The sequence below is a fragment of the Meriones unguiculatus genome, chromosome 10, assembly GCF_030254825.1.
Source record: "Meriones unguiculatus strain TT.TT164.6M chromosome 10, Bangor_MerUng_6.1, whole genome shotgun sequence".
Lineage (NCBI taxonomy): Eukaryota > Metazoa > Chordata > Mammalia > Rodentia > Muridae > Meriones > Meriones unguiculatus.
The window spans coordinates 4,781,640-4,807,056 of NC_083358.1; the positions used below are offsets into that span (position 1 = coordinate 4,781,640).

General features: G+C 53.1%; 1 protein-coding gene across 1 annotated transcript; it reads right to left on the minus strand.

Annotated features, from left to right (window-relative positions):
- Positions 1–8,596: 8,596 nt before the first annotated feature.
- Positions 8,597–17,303, minus strand: Rhou (ras homolog family member U). The gene is made up of 3 exons (XM_021664533.2): positions 16,982–17,303; positions 15,755–15,813; positions 8,597–11,425 (listed from the first exon to the last, which is right to left on the minus strand). The coding sequence occupies exons 1-3, from the start codon at positions 17,250–17,252 to the stop codon at positions 10,970–10,972; spliced, it is 786 nt and encodes a 261-aa protein (XP_021520208.1). The 5' UTR covers positions 17,253–17,303; the 3' UTR covers positions 8,597–10,969.
- Positions 17,304–25,417: the final 8,114 nt, after the last annotated feature.

A 25,417-nucleotide genomic window follows, 5' to 3' on the forward strand; every position in this document is an offset into this window, starting at 1 on the left:
CACAGTAGCTTAGATTGTATGTGAGAAGTTTTCTTTATCTTGTTTTAGTTAAGAAAGAGAGAGAGAGAGAGAGAGGATTTCAGAACCCCTGGAGCTGGAGTTATAGCAGTTGTGAGCCCCTCAGTGCGGGTGCTGGGAGCTGAACTTGGGTCCTCCAACCTTCTAAAGAGCAGTAGGCACTCAGCCTCCCCTGGCATTTTATTTATTTATTTATTTATTTATTTATTTATCTATTTATCTGTGGGATTAACGATTTCCATCACTCAGAGCCATCCTGCCCACAGCAGCCTCCTTTGGTTTGGGGGGCACGGGAGCAAATTTAGTACTGAGAACCTCTGAATGGATGTAGCCCCAATGTCCACCCCTCCCAGCCTGCTCCTGTAGCTCTGCCCTGACACCGCCCCCCACTGATGTCTAAAGCACACCGTTTGGGGATTGTGCCCATGTCACTGGGCAGCACATGCACTTTGCCTGGCTGTGCTAGGGCCTGGCCCTTACCATCTTCGTCCATACACAAGCGTTTCTTTGGGGCCGGGCTGGTCCACTCTAGACTGTAATGGACCAGAGCAGCTGTTGTCCCTCTTGGGGGATGACAGCATGTAGGTCACTCTGTTTCTGCTTTCTCCAAATAAACCCTGTGTCTTTGTCTTTGGCTCCGCTTTATTTTTTCATCGTATTTCACAGGCAGCCCCCTGCGGTACCCAGTGACAACTGAGTGTCAGTCAGCCTCCCAGCAGGAAAGAAATGACAGTGGCAGCTATCTGCAAATGCAGAACAGGATTAAGCAGCCCTGTGCGCCTCTGGAAAGCAGCAGGGAGCAGGGTTCTTACCAGCCCCAGGCTTCCCGGGGAGGTGGACCTTACAGCCAGGGTACTCTATACTGAGCCCCTGCCAACTTGATCACACCAAGAATCCCTGTCCCCCACCCCAAACCCTCCTGGCTTCACAGGGCCCATAGGACCCACCAGGGGGAAGCAGAAAAAGGCTCCAAATAATTGACAGAGAAGGGGCCAGGCCTATGCCCTACTCCCTACATGGAAAACAAAGAGATAAACTCAGTCATGTCTGAAGCAGCAAACTGGTTCCCAGGAGGGCTGTCTAATGTCCATATTTTTATCACCATGTCAGGCTCAAAACACATCTGCACATCTGCAAAACATTGATCAGACGTTAGGAGCCTCTGCAGTAAAAGGTGACCCAGTGGCCCGGGATGCCACGGTTCTCCAGACATAGAGCAGCCTTTTCCTTCTGCCAGTCAGTAAGCACAAAGGGAGAAGCCGCACTCTGTGGTGCCCACGTGATGCTCTTCAGAGCAGGTTTCTGTTATTAGCAGCCCCAGAGCAAATCGTCCTCAGGCAGCAAGACCACAGGCTTGGCATAGCAGCAGCCAGTTAAACCTCAATTCTTCTGTGGTGCCCAGGGCAGGGGCCCGAACACTGTGTGCCTGTGTTTCTTCAGCCACAAAACGGGGATAACGAGAGCATTCGCTTCCGGGGCTGCTTTCCCGTGACCAGCCTGCCCACTAACACGGCTACTCAGTGGGTGCAATTGCGGGCGACTTTGACACCTCGTGCTCCAGGGTCATACACAGCAACGCCTCAGGTTATTCAAGCTTCGCTCTGGCTTGCTTGGGTTGGAGGGTGGCAGGAACTCCCTGTGCCCCATGGACTGACAGTCCCCTTTGCTGAGCACAGGGCCCAGTGATGCTGCCTTTGGATGGCAATGCCTGCCTATTTGAACCTGAGCACAGGCATCCAAGGCTGAACCCCACGAGCTGGCGATGCCATGAGCCAGGCTAAGGGACGGCAAGCTGAGTCCTGCAGCCGGAGGCCCAGCCTCTATTCTTCAGCATGGCTTCTGTAACCAGCCAGAACTCAGATCTGAAAAGTGAGGCGTAGACCCACTGCTCAGATAGAATGCAAACTGAATTTCAGCCAGACCGCACCTTCGTTTTGCATCTATGTCCTGATCGCTGACAGAATCCCGACTGAAGCCACGCTCTGAGGAACCATGAGCTAAACAGAACGGCCCCCAGGGAAGGAGCCTGGACCAGAACACCATATTGGAGAGATGCGTCCACTGACCCTCACTTGAACTTGGCACAGGTTTGCTGTTCCCATCACTGGGCAGGAAGAGCTGGAGGAAGACGGCGAAGGGATTGGAACTTTAATGGTCACCTCTGTTCTCCACGTGTCTATCAAATTTCCACCTTGGATGTTCTGACAGAAAACATCTGTGCTGTAGCTCATCAGTAAGCCCCAGTGGGCCGTTTACCTCGTGAAGCTAGAACAAGGGCAGCCACCTGCCTCTCGTGTGAGGAGAAGAGCCAGACGCAGGTCAGTGGGACAGAATTGCAAAGACACTGCGCAGTCTCAGAGCAGCTCCGAATGTCCCACTGCTCCCTGAGGTGCAGTGACACCTCCGGGGGGGGGGGGTGAGGTCTGCCGTTCAGCCAGAAGCAGGGGCCGATGCTTCAAGGTGACTCATCGTCTGGGGAACGCTGGCCTAGCCCTTGCAGGAGGGCAGGAGGGCAGAGAGAGCTCTTGGTGCTGTGGACGAGCTGACGTGTAACCTCTGCTCCTAGGATGTGACGTGAAGCGAGTTTCTTTTCTGCATTGACTGGCATCTCATGTCCTCAAAAGAAACCCTAGTGCTGTCTCTATCCAGCCATTGGCTGCATCTGGACAAGTAGCTTACACATCAGAATTAAAAACAAAGTTGAATTTGTTTAGAGAACCAGATGATTACAGAAAGCATACATGGCTGGGCACACACGCAGGAAAACCTGATGCAGGATGGTTGCCATTATCACCACAGATGCAGTCTGACCCTCAGGCCTGCCCTGCCTCCTGCTCAGAGGGAGCAGCAGCAGGCAGCTACACCACACTCTCCCCAGCACCCCAGCCAGACGTGGCCAGGCAGGTATGATGCCGCTGCTCCGCCCAATGTGACACGCTTCTGGATGGCAGTGGGGACCACAGGCTTCCCTGAGGGTTGGTTGAGGCCTTCCACGTTCTGAGGTGGCCCTGCAGCTTGCTTCTTCTCATCTCCCTCTGCAGTCGTCACCCCAACCTCTTCAAACATAAATCTTTGATACCTCTCTCTCCCACTGCATTATTTCTTCGGGAGTGACATGGCTGTGGTCTTCACTTTTCACCAGCCTGAAACACTGAAACACGTTCACACAGTGTGGTACCCAGTGCATTTGTGAAAAGGGTGGAGAGCGATTAGGTTACTGCTCCACAAGGAAAGAGGGAGCCAGAAGGACACACACACACACACACACACACGGAGTAGGAGGGGAGAGGAAAGGCAGAAAGTGGGGAACTGCTCCAGTGTCTGCCACCCCTCCACCCCCAGCACACCCGCCTGAAAGCATCTAGCCGAAGCTGCGGCACCTCCTAGCTGAGCCCAATGGACGGGGGCCAGAACCGACCCGACCCACACTCTGGCTAATGTCTGGCCTCTGCTTCCCCCGAGTCTCTCAACCGTTAGCCAGCATGAGATTTTCTCACTAAGGCTTCTTTCTGGTTCTATCTTTTGTTTTGCTTTCCCAGTTGTCCTTTGAGGAAACATGCTCCCCCCCTTTGGGGAAACTTGTGACCTCTGACCCATGTCCCTCTGACTTCCAAATGCTCCAATGTGTCTCTTATCGGGGACCTGAACTGTGAAAGGCGTTTGGGTCCCAACTAACCCTCTGGTGCACAGAGGAGGAATATGGCCCTTCTCCTCTGCAGCTAAACCAAACCCGTGTGTAATTAAATAACGTCCTGGCAGCATTTGCATGCTTTAGCCTCAATGATGGCTGTCACACACTACGTCCTGTACCTGAGTGGCTGCACTCCTCCCCCGCTGCTGCAGTTTGTCTGTCCTCTGTGGTACCCTGCTTTCTTGGCCCTTCATTCCCTGAGCACCTCAGACCTCCCAGCTCTTACGTCTCTCCTGAGAGTCTCTGAGAGATGGGTTTAGCCAAGGTTACCTCACAACTTGGCAGATCCACAGAGACATCTTTGCTGCCCAGCTGATTGCTAGCTGGCATCGGCCAACTGCCACAAAACACCCCCTTCCCCTGTTCTGTCTCCTGGTTACAACTTGGACCTGAGTTGTTGTTCCAGAGAGCAGCCTTGTTGATCTTGGGAAACTGCGTCATGAATATTTGGCCAGGTCACAAAGCCTACAGGATGGGGTAGGGAGTGTGGCCTCATGGCTGCCAGCAAAACCAGCTCCATCTTGCCCTGAGCGCTTTGTCATGGTTGATCTCCCCTGATGGTCCCCAGAGGAAGCTAGGTCTCCAGATGGAGCCGTGTGCAATCTGTCTACCCAGAAGTAGCCTGGAACCAAATCTTCTCACACTGCTGGAAATGAGAAAACAGAGTCCAGTGAAATGTCAGCTCTTAGTCAGAGTTTGGGCCAAGTGACTGGAACCCATCACGTACAAGCCATGCCCTGGGCATCTCAGCCATGTGTGGGGAAGTTCGCACTGTTCACGGGGGGAGGATCGAGAAGACGTTGTCTGTGGCTATCACTTCATGAGGACAGAAAGGGAACTGTCAGGACTGGAGAGAAGGTTCAGCAGATAGGAATACGCCTGCTCTGGCGGAGGACTTGGGTTCAGTTCCCAGCACTGCCGAGTGGCCTGCAACCATCTGTAACTCTGGTTTATGTGCCATCTCTGAGCTCCACAGGCAGCAGGCACGCATGCTGTGCATGCGCATACATGGAGGTAAAATCTTTCATGCATATGAAATAAAATAAATAGATCTAATAGAGAGAGAGGAAACCGAATTGAGCTGAACTGTCATGTGTGACTCCAACAGCTGCCTTGCAACGAGCTCATTTGTCTTCTGCTCTGCTGTAACAAAATGACTGAGGCTAGTAACTCATGAAAGAGAGAGGTTCATTCACCAACAGCTCTCGGGGTCTGAGCATTGATCACAGCTGCTCGGCTTGAGAGAGGACAACTGGCTACTTTACTGAAGGATGACGTGGTATTGCAGCAGGAGCTTGTGTAAAAGTGACATTACATAGCCAGGAGGAAGCAGAGGGATGCAGGCTTGTTCTTTCCAAGTCCAGAGAGAAACAATCTCCTTCCTCCATCTCTCTGTCTTTCCCTCTGTCCTGCCTCTCACATTGTCTGTCTCTCTCCTCTCTCCCCCTCTCTCTTTGTCTTTCTGCCTCTCTCTGTCCTCTCTGTCTGTCTCTCTGTCTGTCTGTCTGTCTCTCTCACACAGAGTACTATCCTTTACTACTTTTCAGTTTTTCTTTGCGATTGCTGAGTAGGGGTGGTGTAGTGTAAAATTTCCCTTCACACATAATTTGTGGGAAGAAACCCAAGGAAAAGCCAGCACCAAGTGCTGCTCACCTGCTTCTGAACAGTACAGCAGCTAAAGGACCCTCTGTGGAGTTATGTGGGCAGAGAGAGCTAGGGGTGGGGCAGGGCAAAAGGGAGGCTCCCAAATGTCTACCCCTGAAACTAGATCCTGTGACCGAACAGGTCTCATGGACAAAGGGGACACAACACACATGGAGCAGAACTGCCGTCAGCTAGCCTTCAGGTGGCAAGCACCCCAGCTACCTCCAGGGCGCCCCTGGGTGACAAAGAGTGAGGCAGAAGCATCAGTGTTGTGTGATTCCATGTAAGGACGGTGTGGCTGGTGGGGCGGTCTGAATAGGAACGGCCCCACAGAGTCATGTGGGAACACCTGTCCACGGGGAGTGGCACGATTCGGAGGCGTGACCTTGCAGGAGAACAAGTGTCTCAGGCCCCTTCTGCTGCCTGTCCCCCAGGTGCCCCAGCCAGCGGGAAGTGCAGGTACCATGGAGATGCTTACACAATGCTAAGACTTTACAGAAAGTAATCAGAAATTTAAAAGTAAGTATAGCACTCTTAGGGGCTGGGAAAAAATGGCTCAGTGGTTAAGAGCACTGACTGCTCTTCCAACAGACCCAGGTTCACATGGCAGCTCACAACTGTCTGTAACACCAGTTCTGGGGGATCTGACACCTTCACACACTTACAAGCGGGCAGAACACCAATGCACATAATTAAAAAAAAAAAAAACAAAAAACCACACATTTTTAAAAAGTGAACCTTAAAGTGTAAACCCATGAAGATGGAAACTGTCTAGTTTACGTTCTACTTCTGTGACAATGACCGTGACCAAAAGCAGCTTGGGAAGGGGAAGGCTTCTTTGGCTTACGCTCCCAGGTCACTGTCCATCACTGAGAGGAGTCAGGACAGGAACTGGAGGCAGGAACTGACGCAGAGGCCACAGAGGAGCGCTGCTGTGGGCTGCCTTGCCTCCTCTGGCTTGCCCAGGTCCACTGCTGACATCAGCGGTGGCATTGCCCACCCTGGTCTGGGACCTCCCGCATCGACCAGCAAACGAGAAAATGCCCACTGACAAGCGCTCAGGACACTTCCTCGGTGGCAAGACCCTCTTCCCAGGTGTCTCTAGCTGGTGTCAAGTTGACAGAAATCTGTGACAGGAACCAGCAGCAGCAGCCGCCTCTGTGAAGTGCTACTGAGGATCATGGGGGTGGCTGTACGGGTCCACGATGGGGAAGAGAGTCCTGGCCACGCACTAATATCTCACCTACGTGAGGTTCATCTTTTTCTTAGTCCACTGGGCGGGGACCATGCTTATGGTTAGATGCAGGGATTGGACGACCCCAGGCAGGAAGCGGTCCACCCGAGCCCAGCCTCTTGCACAACCAGTGCTCTAGCCCTGGTCAGCCTGGCCTCGGGATGTAACAAGTCTGTAGGCCTCGGTCCCTTTCTATCTCCTTCGCGCTTAGAAAGTGCTCTCCAGGTGTTTCTCACTGTCCTCTCTTTTCCAGGTCATAAGTGTTGGGAAGCAGCCCTGTCATCTCCCCAAGGGTTGGACATGCTGCCAGTACGTTCCAGAGGACAAGTAAGAGAGCCGGGTCCCTCTGGGCTTGGAGGCTAACCACTCTGAGGTTGATGTTGATGCTGAAGGTAGCTGACGAAGCCTACCGTCAGCTGTCTGACCACAGGAGGGATGTGAGGTGGCCTGACGGCTTTCTGCACTCTTCCCAGCCATCACGGTGGAGTGTCCAGCTGGCTCTCACAAAGGCCGCAGCCCGCCAGCTGCCGCACAGCAGGAAATGAGTTAACGGCTACTACGTAACTGTAATCATTTTTAAAATTTTAGTTTTAATTAGGTGTATGCATGTATGTTTGTGTATAATATGCACACATAAGTGCAGGTGCTTGCAGAGGCCAGAAGAGGGGGTCAGGGCCCCTCAGCTGGAGTTGTGGGTGCTGGGAGCCTCACTTGGGACCTCTGGAGGAGCAGCACGCTCTTTACTGCTAAGTCATCTTTCTAGTCCAGTGACGTTGAATCTTGATTTCCCCTTTGGCTGTGTTGGGAAGTGTCGAAATTAGTAAAGAACACTTTCGGGGGTCCCGCAGGGGACTGAGGGGAAGACCCTCCCTGAATATGGGTCTGATTGTTTCACAGGCTGGGGGCCTGGATGGGACAGAAAAAGAAGGCTGCCAGGGCACACATTCCCACTCTGCCTTCTGACCACAAGGCGAGTGGCTGTGGCTCCTCCACCTTGACTTTCCACCTCACCAGGCCCAGGATGGATGGAGTCAGCAACAATAAATCGTGACCTCTGAAGTCCTGGTGCAAAAGAAATTCTTCCCCGAGTGCAATGGCTCATGCCTGTGATCCCAGCACTCGGGGAGGCAGAGGCAGGTGGATCTCTGTGAGTTCAAGACCAGCCTGGTCTACAGAGAGAGTCCAGGACAGCCAAGGCTATACAGAGAAACCCTGTCTCAAAAAGAAAAAGAAAGAAAGAGAGAGAGAGAGAAAGAAAGAAAGAAGGAAGGAAGGAAGGAAGGAAGGAAGGAAAGAGAACAAGAAAAAGAAGCCTTTCAAGTTGTTTACATTGGGTGTCATATCGCTAGCAGCATGAGGTCTGTCCACGCAGAACAGTCACTTCCCTAACCTCCCTCCCTAGAACCCTCTTAACACCAGGAGATCACCGTCCAGAATCACGAAGCACAGTGCTCTTGCACCCTGGGACCCAGGCACCAGGGCTTCAGCTGCACCACTGCAGGGTGAGGGGGTCTTGGCTACTTCTTCCCTTCCTGGCCACCACTTGCAGCCCCAAGTACTGATCTGTAGAGAGAGAAAGGCGGAATATTCACACATGAATATTCTCTCTCAGGCCCTCGGGGCTCCGTCCACACTGAACACCACTGAGGTCTGGACTCTGTAGCCTGGCCTTCCCAAAACAGGCAGAGGAAAGTGGGTGCAGTGGCTCATGCCTGTAATCCCAGCACTCGGGGAAGCAGAGGCAGGCGGATCTCTGTGAGTTCAAGGCCAGCCTGGTCTATAAAGTGAGTCCAGGACATCCAGGCCTACACAAAGAAACCCTATCTTGAAAAAAAAAAAAAAAACAAAGAAAAAAAATGCAGAGGGCCCCATCCATTAGACTGAACCCAATGCCCACAAGGCCCTAAACTGAATAAATGTGATACTGGATATTTTCCTAGACACAAGCAAAGTTGCTTCCTAACCTGTTTAGCCCAAGGCATATATCTGTTTGGTAGAATAGGCAAGAGTTCTGTCCACAGGTCAGAATTTATTTCATAGCAACTTGTTTATAGCATTTTTCAAGTACAAGACTCTGTCCAACATCTTTGACATGTGAAAACGGAAAAGCACACGTTGGTAAGGCACCTGCAGAGGAGCGGGCTCCCCTTTTGGCTGGAGACTTCTGGGTAGCTGCTCACATGCCTCCTGAACAGAAAACAAAGTTATCGACAGTTTGCTTGCACACGTGATGAGGTGACGGTTTGGGAGCCTGCGACAGTGTTCTTCAGGTAAGCCCAGAGTCAGGCCCAGGAGCCATCGCTGCACACACAGCCCACAGAACCCCCACTCCCACCCCAGGCTGGACATTCCACTGCTTTTCAGCTTTGAAGAGGGCCAGCTTCACATTTCACCCAGGCGCATGCTTTTACAGATTTCTCAGCCCAAATCTCTTCTTCCCAAAAAGTAAAAATGCAGGAAAGCCTCAAGTACAGTCAGACCTTATGGCTCCACAGGATGTGGCAACATATCAAAAATGTGCAGGTCCGAGTAAACCCGCTAGATCTGCGGCATAGACGGTCCGGGAGTGTGCATCCTGGAAGGCAGTGCCCAGAACTCCATCGCACAGCCACCCTCCAGCCACTTCCCAGCCGCCCAGACACAGGGTGTGAGGCCCAACAGTCCTGGCACAAAACTTCAAGCTTGTGTTCTCAATGCTCATCTCCTTGGCTTTATTAAAACACTTAAAATTAAATAACTCGCCCTTCTCCAACCATTCTGTACACACCGTCAGGCAAAGCCCGCTTGGAGGCTGGCTTTCTAGAAAGCTGAGCAGGGGGGTAAGGTCAGTCTGCAAGTGAAACAGTGTTGCCACCAGAGGCACAATGAAACACCTCTGATACCACTTTGCTGCCGGGAGGGCCCAGGCACAAACAGGCCATGTATTCTGGTGGTTCAGCAATTAGCCTTTTCATTTTGTTAAAGAAAGTTTCCAGTCCTGTTTACCAGCAGGAAAAAAAAAAAAGCCTTTGACCCGAAGCGCAGCCTGATCTTTTACTTCTGTTTTGTTTTTTTTTTTTTTTCTATAGAAAAACATAAGGTTGGTTTTTGTTTTAAATATTAAGAAAAAAATTCACAGATAATAAACTTTTGTTACCAGGTAGCCACAGAGAGGTGCCTTGCCCACAGCAAACTAGAAGCTGTGATTCGTTGTCTGGCCCCTATGGCATCTTGGAAATAGCTACAATGCTGTGAGCTTTCCTGACACAGGGCTGTTTCAGAGCAGTCGGAAGGCCCTCACCTTAAAGGACAAGGGCCACAGGCATGGCCCCAGCAAGAAGATGCTGGTGGGTAAGATGCCTGGTCCCTTCCAGTGCCTCCCTGGTCACAGGACCCTGAAGGCACTAGGGTTCAAAAGTACTTTCATCCCGTCTTTTAAGGTGGTCTCAAAAATGTGTACATTAAGATTCTACAAAATGATGTCTGCTCAAAGAAACGTCAGGAAGAGGAAGACACCTGCTCAAACGTGTATGCTTTTGTGTGTCTCAGAGTTCCATTAGTAAACCAGCTGTTGTGTGTGTGTGTGTGTGTGTGTGTGTGTGTGTCCATTACACAGCCATCAACTATGGCATCTCCAGGTGCTGTGAGCATGGCAGCTTACAGCCCCTGGACAAGAACTTCCTCTTGCTTCCGTCATAGGACACAGACCACCCAACGCCCAGGCCAGTCCTGAAAGCCAAGAGGGTGATCTGATCTCAGCAGGAGTCCCTCCCTGAAGAACTCGGCAGATCTGTACCCGGCACTTTCATAGCAACACAACTGGTCACGTGATTAAAACAAAAAAGAATAAAACAAGGCAAGTATTCTCTTCCGTCAACACAGGGCCAGTGGCCAGTGGGATGTTTTGGTTGTTTTAGGACCTTAAGCAAGTGAGTCTGAGTGACAAAAGGGACAGGTGTGAGGTTTCGTAGACAGAAGCCTGTCGCTTTTTTCAGATTTTGTTTTCGTTTTTTTTCTCTTACAGAAACAGGTTTGGTTTGTGTGGTTTCCGAGCTGGAGCTTAATTGTCACGGAGTCTGCTGTGCCGTGCACTGAACACTCAGTAGCCCTTGATCAGGAGAAGGTCATGCCCTCCTGTGTCCTGTACAATGCAGCAGGACTTCAAGCCGACGCCCGGCTTAGAAGAGCCCTTTCCATGTGAAATATAAATTAACCTGGAGTTCTAAAGCTCTGAGTTCCCAGAGTTAGGAGGAAAACCAATCTTAACTCCCAAAATTCTTTAATGTATTTTGCATATGAATCTCAACCCCAGGGATGCTGAGGGCAGATGCGGGCGCTTGGAGGGCGTGTCCTCCGGCCACGGCCAACCATCCGGGAGAGTTGTGCCCTGAGCCACCAGAGGGTCAGGCCAAGCAGCAGTACTTTCTCCACCAGGACTTGGACAGGTCCCGCACCTTCTCTGGGGTCCTGCTCTTAGACTTCTTTGGCTGTTGCTGGGAGTCCGAGTGCCGGATGCCAGCGACGATGGCGGCATCAAACACCTCCTTGAGGTTCTTCTGTGTCAAAGCTGAGCATTCGATGTAGGAGGCGGCTTTGATCTCCTCTGCGCACAGCCTGGCCGCCTCCTCGGGCACTGGCTTCTCTTTGCACTTGTCCAGTTCAATGAGCACTTTGACGTCTTCTCTGAGGTCTGACTGTGTCCCGACCAGGATGATGGGGGCCTTCGGGCAGTGACAGCGAATCTCGGGGACCCACTTCTCACTGACGTTCTGGAAGGAGGTGGGGCTGACCACGCTGAAGCACAGCAGGAAGATGTCTGCGTTGGTGTAGCAGAGCGGCCGCAGCTTGTCAAACTCGTCCTGAAACCAAGCACAAAGCCGTCACCCTTGTCAGCCCTCACCGAGTGACCTTCAAGGCCAAGGATGGTCACAAAACAACAACAACAACAAAACCCTGTTTTCTACGAACAGGCGCCAGGGCCTCAGACCTGCCCTGCTGCCTGCCCTTGGCACCAGGGTGCAGCCTCTAAGCTCTGAGGGACGGCACAGCCCTAACACTCCACATACACTCTTCCTCAGGGACCGAGGCCTCCATGCCGCCTGCAACAGAGGGACACCCAGGGCAGGTGCTATCTTACTGTTTCCAGTCTTCGGCCTGCAGTGGCCCCAACCCTATTTCTTAGCTCCCGGAACTTGGCTGCTGAGAAAGCCAGTGCTCAACCCTGCCGGTTCCCTGGACTTGACCTGGTTAGTGTGGCTCTATCAGCAGGACTCCCCTCTGAGACGCAGCCCTGCTCCACCTGACCACAGCTGTGAAGGGTGCCAGTTCCTCCCGGCAGCCCCAGCAGACAGCACACAACCACGTTCCTCAGAAACAAAGACTGAGAAAAGGAAACTGGGGGCCCGTGCAGGCCACCACCCGAGGTTTAAATTGCTGGTAGCCCCACTGTCCCCAAGATGCCAGCTAATGCAGTCCTGTCCTGGCTGCATCGTCTCTTTCTTCCCTTTTGAATGCTTCTGTTCCTTCTTCCATCTCTGCCAATGGCTGGTCATTCACACAGTGTTTCAGACAGAATGAGCACAACCGTCCGGAGGCACAGAGACCTGGAGCAGGTAAGTGGGCGGGTCTGCAGCCTACCAACAGCTTCTCCAACCACACAGACCAGGTGTAAGCCGGGCATCCACATCCACGTTCCTGTCCCCTCCTGTCACACATCCCGCAGATCCCTGCAGCTCAGCCGCATCCAGAAAAGCTTTCACGGCGGCTCACTCTCATCTGAAACATGTCTGTGGGAGCCAAAATCCTCCAGCATCCAACACTGGTGATGTCCCAAGGCAACACCAAACGCTTTCAGTGTTTTCCCACTACTCAGCTGGCAGGCTCCGACTACCTAAACTCCTGTTTACAGGCACAGCATTCTTTAAGTGTGGCTGTCCCGGCTGGGGTTCCTATCGCATAAACCCCGTGAACAAAACAAGCCGGGGAGGAAAGGGCTGATTTGATTTCACATCCTGTGGTCCAGATCGAGGGAAGTCAGGGCAGGAACCAGAGGCAGGCACTGAGGCGGAGGCCAGGGAGGAGTGCTGCTGGCTGGCGTGCTCAACCTGTTTCCTTCTAGCACCAGGATTATCAGCCTGGTGGAACCTCCCATGGTGAGCTGAGCCCTTCCACACTGAGCACTAATTAAGAAAATACACTGAAATCCTGCCCAGTCTGTCAGGGATGTGTTTTAGTTACTTTTCTAGTATGTGACAAAACACCACAGCCAAGGCCACTATTAAAAACAAGAACAAATACCAAAACCATTTAATTGGGCTTATATGGTTTGGAGAAACAGCTAAGAGTCCATGACAGAGCAAAGCTGGCAGGATCGGCCGGGAGCTCACATCTTGATCCACAAGCAGGGGGCAGAGTGGGTACCCTGAGAGTGCACCAGTCTTCCGGAACCTCAAAGGGGCCCATGACACACTTCCTCTAGCAAGGAACACCTTCTAATCCTTCCCAAACAGTTCCACCAGTGTGAGCCAAGCACTCGGGCAAACCCCCACGAGGGGCCATTCTCATTCAAAGCACTACAGGGCAGTTCCTCAACTGAGGTTTCCTCTTCCCGAACGACTCTGGTTCATGTCACGCTGACGTAAGAGCCTTCTTGGCTTAAAGGAGCCCACACCATCCTGACTTGCACTGGCCCTTCTGTGTCTGAGGGTCGGTTTGCACTGTGAGGCAACAGTTAATGAGCCCAAGGGAGAGCCTGGCAGCTCGGGCTGTCTCTGCCCCGGTGAGGCCCCTATCTGTGAAAGCCGAGAAAGAATGGCTTCAGGTTCCTACTGCACGCTCTGTGCCGAAAGAACAAATGCAGAAGCGGAACCAGGCACCTGGGCCGGCTCGGGCCTTTCCCATGACTCACTCCTCCTTTGCTTGAGCAAGGAACATTAGAACCGGCCGGGCTCTGGTCATGCTGGGGATGGGACAGGCAGGAGGGAAAACAGCCGCGTTGGCCACACGCTGGAGCTCACAATGGCCTAGCCACCAGGCTTTGGAGCTCTGTCCCCCAAACCTGTGCGGAAGGAGCTGGGAAGGTGAGGCAGAAAAGGCTCCCTGTGCAGTGTGGACCAGAGACCCTGGTGAGGTGCTGCAGCCGCACAGCCGGAGCACACCCTCAAGGAAGGAGTCCCCCGGCGGAGCCGTCGCGCCATGCCTGCAGCATGAGCTCCGGCATCCTCAGGGAAAGCCAGCAGAGGCAGAAGAGCGTCCACACCAGAGCGCCAGCTCACCATGAGCCTTTCCTTCCAATGACAACTTTCTTTACGAAAATATTTCTCAGGGGAGTCTTCGGCTTCCTTGACATTTTACATTTTTACACACTGGATTTACTTCACTCCTCCTCCATCCGGCCCCGCCCCCGACGCCGGCCCCGCCCCTAACGCCCTCGCCACCGTTGCCCCCTAGCCCACGGCTGCATGCACACGGATGGCTCACACATTCTGCGCACTAAACCACACTGAACCCCAAGGTGTGCCAGACCCCAGCTCGGGATTCACCTTCTGAGGAAAGCCCGCCTCCCTCAGAAGCCATGGGGCAGGCAGAGACGTCAGAGGGTAGCACAGTGATTCCTGAGCCAACGTCCCAGCAGCTCCTCGCTGGCCTCCACGACCTCTGTGCCTCGGGATCCTTCAGCTGTCCTGACCTCTCTCTGGTCCTCAGGATGCCTACTGCAACAACACATTTCTGTCCATGTTCTATGGACGGGGAAAACCAGCCCCCTCCATTTGTATAAAACAACTCAGTGGGCATCATGCAAAAAAAAAAAAAAGGAAAGACCCAGGAACACTGTCTCTTTGATTTTTTTTCTCTGTTTGCATGTTTGCATGTTTTTAAAAGACAGGGTCTCACATAGGCTAGGCTGGCCTCAAATGCACTCAGCAGTCAATGACTTTGAACTTCCGATCCTGTCTTCACCTCCCAAGTACAGATATTATCAGCGTGTACCACCATGCCTGGCAGAGTTGTTTCTTAGGCCCACATTGGCCTTGAACTCAGTACATAGCCGGGCTGGCTTTGAACGTATGGCTATCCTTCTGCTGCAGCTTCCTGAGAGCTGGGATTACAAGGTGAAGAACTATGCCCGGAGTTTGCCGTTTCTTTCCCACACATACTGATGGTGTGTGGCTCCTCCCACTCAGCAAATGTGCTGAACAGCTTTTCCAGCTGACGTCAGCGCCATTGCTGCAGTTATCACTAGACTCGTGTTCCATTAAGACAGCCGAGACTTCTGTCTCCCTGAGGTCTAAGGAAGAAGCCAGTCCTGAGCCCCAAGTTTGCTGTTTTCTAGTAGCGAGTAACCTATGACCCTGGCTTGGATGAGAACCGGGGGACACAGGAGCTCCAGTTTCTTCATAAGCACGGACTGTCGGGAAAGCAGAGGGGACACTCCTACCCCCTACACTTTGCCAGCTCCAGACATCGTGGGGAGACGAGTTCACTGTCACAAGCACCACAGCGGCTAGAACACGTCAGGGGCAGGTTCAACCAGGTCCCAAAGCCTTCTGGGACCCTACTGAGGAGACCCTACGCCCATGCCTCCCACATCACTCCTGGCCTTCTCTTCTAGTGCGCTGTCCTCAAGACCAGGATGACCAAAGAGCGTAGCCCTTCCTTCCCTGCTCAAGTTAGGGTGACCACCACGTCTCCACTCTAGAAATGGGGAATTGGAGGTTGACGCTCACTAACACAGGCTCCAGATTTTCCTTGAGCAAACCTTTGAATATGGGGCTCAGTCACCTTGAGTCAGTGGAGTATACAGTGTGAGGGCCTTCCTCTGAGAAAGGATTACAAGCCATTACTGTGGGTTTGGTCTCTCTCTCTCTCTCTCTCTCTCTCTCTCTCTCTAGTAAAATCCAGAAATTGAGAGGTATCACAAAGTCCTAAGATAAGGGCAGTCCCTACCACTACCTCCTCGGTACTGCCCAGAACAGGCAGACCCTGCCTCACTGGCCCAGAGGTGTCCTTCCCGGCCTCCTCTCTCCCTCCCACTGCCCTCAGAGGAGCTGGCCAGGAGCAGGAGTGGGCCTGCCTGCTCCTCCAGGTTTCACAATGACCCAGTTACTAAGGGAATCGGCAAAGGTTGTTTGGAAACCTTTAAAAGGCTGCTTCCTTTCCCGGGGCGAGCCATGAAACTTGATACCGACCTGTCCTGCCGTGTCACAGAGCTGGAGTCTCACAGGCCGGCCGTCCACTGACACCACAGCTGGGGGAAAGAGAGCGAGATGATTATCAGGACCCTTCTGGCCCCTCTGCTCCTAGCGAGCGGGCTCTCAGACAGCTAAGGACCTGGCGAAACCCGGAAGCCGTGAGGGTGTTTTTATGTACAAATGTTCCAGGGTGGCAGCTCCCTCCACCGCAGAGCACGAGGCAGCAAAACCCTGACCCCTGGAAGGGGCCCCGGAAGGCTAGTGTTTTCCTTTCAAGCCTGGAAGATTAATTTGGCTGCCACCCTTGTTTCAAAGGACCTAAAAACAACCCGAGGTGGAGGGGCTAGGTGGGAACCAGCTCTGCAGTTTTAAATCAGTGGGAAAACCTCACAGACAATTGTTTTCCCCTGGGAAAAAGTCTCCCGGCTTCAGGGTTTACCATAAAACTCCAACAGTCTTGAGAACTTGTGCAAACACAGGCGGCCTATCACTCTGCGCGTGGAAAAGGGCACTCCTCCCTGTCAGCTCAAAAAGAGGGTTCGAAAGAAAAGCTGGCAGGGGGAAGCCACACAGGGGTCCAGAGATGGGGTGAGAGCGACCCCCACCCCACCCCCCAGCCAGCAGTGTCACAGAGGATTCAGCTTCAACCGGGCATTTTGCCTCTTTCTGATGGCCTTTCTGGTTGCTTATAAGTGTTTGTGCCAGTGGGAGTGAAGAAAGTACCCGGCACTTCTGCTTTATCCATAGGGTGTCTGAAATACAGCAACCAGGGTCTGGCCACGGGGACTGGAGGTCAACGATTAAAAAAAAAAAAAAAAAAAAATAGGAGCAAGATTTTCTGTGATTTTTCTAACTTCTTTTTACTTAAATTCCAAAAAGACTTTAAAAAACCAAGATAAAGGACCGTTTTACTTTTGTATCTCAGTACGACACCCGAGCCCACCCGTGAGAACGCGCAGCAGCCAACGGTAAGCTGGAAGGACCCGGCCAAGCGTCGCCCAGCGAGCGAGGCGCAGGCCCGGCAGGCGCGGGGCTCAGAAGAAAGGAAGCTTCCCGCGAGCCCCAGCCCTGCCGGGGCGCCCCCGCCGGAGCCGGGCGGCCACGGGCGAGCGCGCGCGTGGGGAGGGCGCCTGCCGCGGCTCGCTCCGGGCGCCGGAGCCCCGCGCCTCCCCGCGCCTCCCCGCAGCCCCGGGCCCGGCGCCCGCCCGTCCGCCCGCCGCTCACCCGAGAAGTTGTCGAAGGCCGTGGGGATGTACTCCGTGGGGTAGCCGTTGGTGGTGTAGCTGACCACCAGGCTGGTCTTGCCCACCGCGCCGTCGCCGACCAGCACGCACTTGACGCCGCGCCCCTCGGTGCCGCCCGCGCGCCCCCGGCCCCCGGCCGCCCCGGGCCCGCGCGCCCCGCGCCCCCCGCGCTCCCGGCGAGGCGGAACCGGGGGCGCCGCCGGCGGCTCGCGGCGGGCGGGCGGCGCGGGCCGGCCGTGCTGCGGGGCCATCGCGGACAAAGGCAGCGCGAGGTCCGCGCGCGCTCGGCCGGGCGACTGTGCCCGCGCGGCCGCGCTGTGGCCGAGCCTGCTCCGCCGGGCTCCGCGGCGACACCCGGCGGGCGGGGAAAGGGGCGGGTCCTGCGGCGCCTCCCGCGAGCCGAGGCGACAGCGCCCCCTTGCGCACGCCGGCCGCACCGACCCGCGCTGCCCCTCCCCGCCCCGCCTCCTTCTTCCTGGCCCTCCCGCTCCTCCCTGGCTCCTCCAGCTCCCCCGGCCCTGCCCCTCCTCCCCCAGCCTTCCTGGCTCTTGCTCCTCCCTCCCCTTCTCCCCTTCCTCAGGTCGCCCCTATTCTCTTTCTTCTCCATAGCCTCCTCCTTTCCCGGATCCCCCTCTCTCCCTGATCTCCCTGCTTTTTCCTCGCCCTTCCCTTGCTTCCTCGCCCTCACCCTTGCTTCTCCACATAAGCGGCTTGCCTTGGAGGGGCAGGGCGCTGTGGGCTCTGCCTGCTTCTGCAGTTCCTCAGGAGGAGGGGTGAATGTCCTGGTCCTTGTCCTCTCAGTGAGCAGGACTTCAGTCTGAGTGCAGACAGCTGTATGTTTTTCTGGGTTTTGTTGTTGTTTGGTTTGGTTTGTTTCCTTTAAGACGAAGGACACCCCCTTTGTTAGAGCACCCTCCTTTGCCATGCCGTGACCTGTGTGCACTCACAGTCCAGCAAATTTCCTTCCAGTTGTTAGTTACCTGCAGTTTTGGCTGCGTCGGTACCATCTAAGAAGTAAACGTTCTCTTCACCTTTTGCTCTCCTTTCTCGGCCTGGTCAGGACCCTGACGCTTCTTGATTTGCTCTGGCATAAGAAGAACTGTGTGCTGTTAACGTCAACATTATTTTTCTGGTAGTAAAGACAAGAGCTAGTAAATATTGAGCCTTTTGATATGGACCAGACACTGTTATAACCATTCTGCCAAAACCAATTCCTTTAATCTCGGTATCACCTATGCCCGTTTTACAGCCAGGGCATGCTGAGGCACAGAAATGTTAAAGTGACCGCCCTGAGTTCCGCGTAGGAGATGATGGTGCCAGGATTCTGACTAGCATCCAAATGGAAGCGTTTGCAGTGTGGGAAGGGAGACTTGCGAAGAGGGCGTGGCCACAGGAGCACAGAAGTGGCTCTGTCAAGAGGTGAGCCCTTCCGTCCAGGACCCTGGCTGGCAGAGAGCATCATGGGAAGCTTCAGTAGCTGTCCGGCCCTGAAACTGCAAAGCAAGAGAGGCTGAATTGGAACCCTAGGTCCTGGCCTGAAAAGACCTTGAGAGCCTGGGGGCCAAGAGTCTCCTCCACAGAATCTGAAGAACAAGAACAGGTCATCTTGGAAATAGATTAGAAACCTGCAACATTGTCTCCTGAAGCAGAATGAACCAGAGCAGAAAAACAGAACAAAACAAAACAAAAATAAAACCCTTAACCCAATCAGTCCTCTTTTGCTGGCACATTGGGCAACATGAATTCCTCTGCTCTGGTAGATCAAGTAGACAGGTTTGAGTGTGTCTTCTGTCTTCTTCATGGCTGACACTACAGTAACACTTCCGTTTTGCAAAACCATTGCTGTTCCATCGGTTTCCATGCCAGCCTGGCTGCAAGCTTTTGCTTGGCATTACTGTGAGTCCTGACAAGGTGGGCACATGATGCTGTTTCTGTAAATGTTGCAAAAATGTTTATACTTTAACAAAAGTGGGCTAAGTCCGTTGTCCTTTTAACTGTAACCTCTTATCATATGGACTGGCCTCCAAGTGACTGTGAACATTTGGGGAAGCAAGCCAAAAACCATAAGCCTGGAAAGACATTTTGTTTATGTTTCATGGGACACAGAGCCAGAAAGGAAGGAGATGAAGGAGGTGGCATGGGAGCACTTTCTACTGGGTCAGCGGATATCAAGAGCCCCTGGTGCCGGCGTGGACCTGAGTCTCTCCTGGCGCTGTGTAGGAGACACTTCTTGTCTTGTGACTGCAGACGCTAGCCACACAGGTGTGGGAGCAGTGGCCCTGGCTGGAACTGCCACCCTCTGAGCACGTTGGTGGGCTCAGCACACTCGGCTCTGTCCCAGGGTCAGGAAGGAGTCTGAAGGCAGGGATACAATTGTCAGTGTTGGTGTGAATCCCCGTGTTTGTAAGGCGACAGGTCTGTAGTGATCCCATTAAGGACAAATTTCAGGTGTCTCTCTTGCTGCTTTTCCTATAGAAAATTTATATCAAACTCAAAGGAGTCGGAGAGTTGGTCGCTAAAAAGTGCAAGAAAAGGAGTAAGTGCTATAAAATTGTGTCAGACTGTCCAGTAAGAATACTACATTTTCTTATGGATTGTGTTAAAGTTTACAGCACTTGTTAGTGTTTTGTTTTGGTGTCTTTCTTTCTTTCTTTCTTTCTTTCTTTCTTTTTGAGACAGGGTTTCTCTGTGTAGCCCTGGCTGTTCTAGAACTTACTCTGTAGACCAGGCTGGCCTCAAACTCACAGAGATCCTCCTGCCTCTGCCTCCCAAGTGCTGGTACTACAGGTGTGTACCACCATGCCTGGACCAAAATTCTAGTTAAGTTCTGATCTCCACAGGGCCCTCTTGCAGCTCTGCACATTGCTCCCAGCCCTAAAGGCCCCTTATGACATCTTCGTGGCGCTGAGCTGCACATGTGTCATCTTGCCGGCGTGGCTAATTAGGTGCTCTAAGATATTAGAGCCCAGGCTGGCGGTCCCCACGCTCTGTCAGGCTTCTTCATGTCCTAGGACCCATCAATATCAGCCCGTACTCTCCTTTCTACTGAGACGCTGTCTGGGGAGAAGCAACAGTCAACAGGCTTTGCAAGAGAAGATGGGGAAAGTCACAGGAATGACCCCAAACTATGGTCAGAGCGTCCAGTCCAGACTAGTGCAAAGTCACAACTGCCAGTGTCATGGGGAAGGATTCCGACCCAGGGCCCAATTTGCGAGCTGACTTCTCACCTCCAGATATCCTATTTCACCCAGCACCCCATGTCAATAATTACAATTAATAAATTAACTCTCATTAGGACCATAAAGTTCAAAGTGTAAAAATCAGTCATTAATGTTGACTGGCAAGAAGCATATTTTTAAAAACATTTGTCCTAGTTTCACTCTCGGATGAGATATGCTATGTTGTGGAAATAAACTCAAAGCCTCATTGTCTAGGAGTCCAGGGGTTCACTTTTTGGCCATGCTCCGGAGGACAGCATCCTCCCGTGTGCTGACTCGGGAACCAGCCTGCTCATATCCCTGAATTTCCCTTGGTGATCAGTGCACCGCTGTGCCTTCCCATAACTGTGAGACAACTAAGTGTCCAAAGCAGGAAAATGTGACGGCTGTGAAGCGTCTTATAGTGTCCAATCAAAAAATCAGCTGACAGGCTGGGACGTGGGTCCGTGAGGAGCATGCTGCCCCTCAACTATGAGAAGCTTAGTTGGAGCCCCAGAACCCAAGGGGAAGACAGATACGCCAGGAACACCTGTAACCTCAGTGGAGGGAGCAGATGGACAGGTCCCAGAAACCCACCGGCCGGTCAGCCAGGCTGAATGACGAGCTTCTGGCTGAGCAACTCACCTTGTCTCAAAAAACAAATGTGGAAAGCAATCCAGGAAATACATTCAACATGATTTCTAGCTTCCAAACATAGGAGCACATATGTGTGTATACACATGCTAACAAATACACAGACCACACCATCACACACATACTCATAGACCACGCCATCACACACACACACACATAGACCACACCATCACACAGACATGCACAGGCTGCACCACAACACACAAATAGACCACACCATCACACATATACACACAGACACCACACCGCAACACACATACCACAACACACACAGACAACACATCATAACACACAAACACAGATACCACATCATAACACACACACACCACAAAATGAGTGAGCAAACAAGAAAGAATCTTAGCAATATACCTCTTCAAGAGTAAAAAGGCCAGGCAGGGGAAAGTATGAACTGTCTGCCTAGGGTATGTGAGTTCAGAAATAATGAGAGAAACAAGGCAATGCCGGGTGTTGGCGTGGTTGAGGAAAAATGTCACATCCAGAATGGAGGCGGTCAGGGGTGCTAAGCTTCACGATGACGTCATCACTGCTCTTCTTGGTAACTCGTGTGTTTTATTTACTTTGGTAAGCCACATCGTATTTCAAAATCATAGTGGTTGGAAATGCTCAAACATGTAAACCGTACTCACTAGGGCTTTGTGGCTGTTTGCTTTAGACCAGCACAGAGCGACTCACATTTTGCACACTCCAGGGATTGAATGCACTCTTATCATAAAAGTTTAATGTGATCTGAGTAACCAGACTCCTATTGATTCAGAACTGTTCCAGGAACACCTATCAGAAAGTCCTGCTACGCACTGTTTGCACAGTTAATATGTATTTTAATATGGGCACCATCTTCCATGGGTGTTATTTTAGGTGTTTGATATTTTTTTACCAACCAAACTGGCTCTGCAAGATTATTACAAAAGGCTAGATGGCAATTAATACACACAGCTTCCGGCAGAGAAATGAAAGCCCTGGGAGGGCCTGGGAGGACAGGGCGAGAGGGAGCTGGGCTCCAACTAGCTGCAGAGCCTGCTGAGCAAGCAAGGCAGCCAGCCACCCAAGAGACACCTCTCCTTCCTCAATCTTGGTTTCTTTTGCTCTTTAAGATCCCTGCTCTGTGTCCTGCCAGCTGTTGCAGCTCGGCTCCTCACTCTACACAAGAGAGAAAAGCCGATTCTGGCCCCTGTGTCCATCCCCAGCTTCCCTGGGTGGGCTCCGGGAGGACACCCAGCTGTCTGACCCCCTCCACAAAAGCGCCCCCTCTCCCGGACCTTCGCAGCAACTGACAAGCTTCCAACTCCTAAACACTCCTAGAAACTCCCCAGCAAACACTGTCTGACTGCCAAGTCCTCAAGGACGATAAGAACTCTTTAGAGACTCCTCCCAGGATTGCAAAACCCTGACCTCCTGTAGTCTCGCAGCCAGCATGAAGATAAGCACGGAGCAGTCAGCATTTCCCATGACTGTGGGGCCAGGAGTCCTGAGACTCAGCCTGTTCCTCCCCCCAGAACTGCAGCCCATTCTCCCCAGCAGACGGGAGAGGAAGGACACCAAAGGACTCCCCCTGGGACGACACCACAGCGGTTGTCAAAGCTCACTGCTGGGTCCTGGGTTCAGGAATCCAGGGAATGTTTAGACACCCAAATGCTCTCTGGAGCTGCCCTCATCAGCCTTTGGGAGGCAAGTGGAGTCCACTGAGCCGGACGCCAGCACTCTGCTGTGCTCATCCTGGAGGAATGCCCTCCGAGGCAAATCTGCTTCACACAGACTTTAGAGGAGGAATCTGAGTTTTAGCCGAACAAGGACAATGCTGTTAGCTAAAGTACTGAGTGGAAGAATCTAAGTCATGAACTCAGGATGATGACATGCCAGCAGGACTGTGGGGCACAACCTCACCTAGAACAGGCGTTGGTGCCCTCCTTGTGATGGCACCCGCCTGTGAGCAGAGGCAGGCGGATCCCTGTGAGTTCAAGGCCAGCCTGATCTACAAATTGAGTCCAGGACAGCCCAAGGCTACACAGGGAGACCCTGTCTCACAAAGGAGAGGGTGCTAGAAAGATGGTTCAGTGGTTAAGAGCACTGGCTGCTCTTCAGAGGTCCTGAGTTCAATTCCCAGAGCCCACATGGCGGCTCACAACCATCTATACCAGGATCTGGTGCCCTCTCTGGCGTGCAGATGTACATGAAGATAGAACACTCATACATTAAACTCTCACACACAACAAAACAGAATAGGCCTTAGCTTCAAGGTAAATCCAGAAGTCCAAAGGTTCTCATGAACTAACTGGTGTCAGATGGGCTATAGAGGGCCATGGAGGTGCAAAGGGTAAAAGGATGAGGACACAGCTGGCCTTTCAGGGGAACACAGCCCTGGGTCCAAGCAGACATTGGACCTGTGTCCCCTCCCGGATAGTCACAGGTACAGACATTGCTGCCATGACACTTTCTAGAGCTCGTGCTCACAGATCCTAGTTCTACCCACTGGCGTCTTGGGAAGACTGCTTTCCAGGGATTCTCTGTCAGTGGCAGGACCGGGATTGGTGAGGATGCCTGCCAGCCCACAGTCGGACATTGGCAAGCAAAGTAACTATTTTAGTAAGGCCTTTAAATGCATAGTCACAGCCCGAGGGTGCAGCACACAGATTCGTGAGTACGGCACGGGTTATGGCAAACAGGAAAGCAGGACTGTGGGAGGTTAGGTGTGTCGGCCCAGTCCAGAGCAAGCACCGCTGTAAGCCACTCAGAGCCTAACGTTGCAGAGAACGAGTATGCTTTCACATCTAACAAAGTAAGCACAAACGGCCTTGCTGCACGAGGGGCTTCGGAAAAAACACTCACTGACCATAGAGTTAAGAGTTTCATCCGCTGGCCAGGAAGGGGAAGCAGACCCAGAGAAGGCTGAGCGCTGTACTCCATGTTAAATGGGAGGGTCGGCATTCTGAAAGCTAGGATGCATTGCGCGTTACCAGACGTCGGACCCTGAACAGGCAGACATGAGGAAGACGCCGATGAAGGCCTCCACCCGTGTGAGAGTGACCAGCACCAGCCCCCACCCACAGCTGGCTGTTCTGCCTGAATTTGAAGCAGTCTTTGTCTCCTTTGCTGGTAATAGGACTGTCCAGAAACCTGCTACGGCACTAGGACGGCCCTACAGTGTTGGCCATCCAGCCACTGACTGCCTCCCAGTCTGGGGTTGGCAAGAAGCAGAGCAATGCCCATGGGAACAGCAGGTGTGGGCGGCATGAGTCCTCGGCACCCAGCCCAAGCTGAGCACCTGGGTCCTTCCCGTGTCCACGTGCCTGCTGGACTCGGACATTGCCCCGGCCGAGCCTGTCAGCACGCCTGCCGGAGCTGGCTCGGCCTGACACAGACCCTGCCCTCCAAGCCTGCTCACTGGTCGGGAAGCACAGCCAAAGGGAGGCGTGAGTCGGTGCTCAGCTTCGACTGATGGCGAAACTCCAGCCAGACACCTCGTTTCCGCCTTGAAAAAGAAAATATCTTCTTGGATCCTGGAGTTGCAGATGAATCTCTTGGTCTTGCTGTTTAAAGAGAAGGGGGAGGGGTGCCGGCAGAGTCCTGTGCCGGCTGTGGAGTGCTCAGGCTCGTTTCTCCTCACCTCCTCAGATGTTCGTGCAAGCTGATTTAGTCTGGGAACAGGTCCCAGGGCAAAGGTTGTGTGGGATCCTATTTCACTGCTCAGAACAAACATGCTGTTCGAAAAGGAAGATAACCAGACAAAGGGTCTTGTGTGTCCTTCCTGAGCTTGACTTCAGTGCTGGCTGTGGCCCTGTTGGCCAAGGGTGTTGGTGAGGGGCGCAGAACCACGCTAGCCCTTGTCTGTGTCCAGCCCCTCTCAGACCCTGGATAAACTTTGCAAATGAGGGTCTGGATTCATGGCTGCTGGCTGGTCCAAGCACACAGAGCCGGATTAAACTGAGAAGGCTCCAGACTATCACCCTTGTTGACAGAGAAAACTGGTCATCAGTAAAGAATGTTTCCGGTAGGATTCTTTTAAAGGGCCCCGGAGAGCTGGCGAAGGGGTTAAGAGTACTGGCTGCTCTTACAGAGGATCGGGGTTCAGTTCCTAGCACAGGTGTGATGGCTGACAATCATCTGCAACGCTCTCTCCTGGCGGCCGCCCGGACCAGGCACGCCTGTGGTTCACGAACGCGAACAAAACTCTCGTCCGTATAAAGGAAATTAATTACATTTTTAAAAGGGTCTTGCGGAAAAGCTGACGCTCAAACTTTTCCCTGTGCGGGTGGCAGGGAACGGCTCAGGTTACGCCTGAGACAGTGCCCCCTTGTGGGGACTTGGATAAAACGCGTCGTTAACGAGGCTTCTGTCCAGCTCGCCGGCCTTCGGGGTGGGGTTGAGGCGCGTCCAGGAACCTCTGCGCTGAATGACATCAGCAGGCCGCCCGGCTTCGGAGGGCAGCGAGGTCATTTTGGTCCGTGCCACGACCTCCTGGCTCTGTCCCCACAAAGGGCTTTGCAGAGCTCGGCAGCAGGAGCCGGGCTGGCTGGAGGCTGTCGCCGCCGCCACGGGGCAAACCGCGG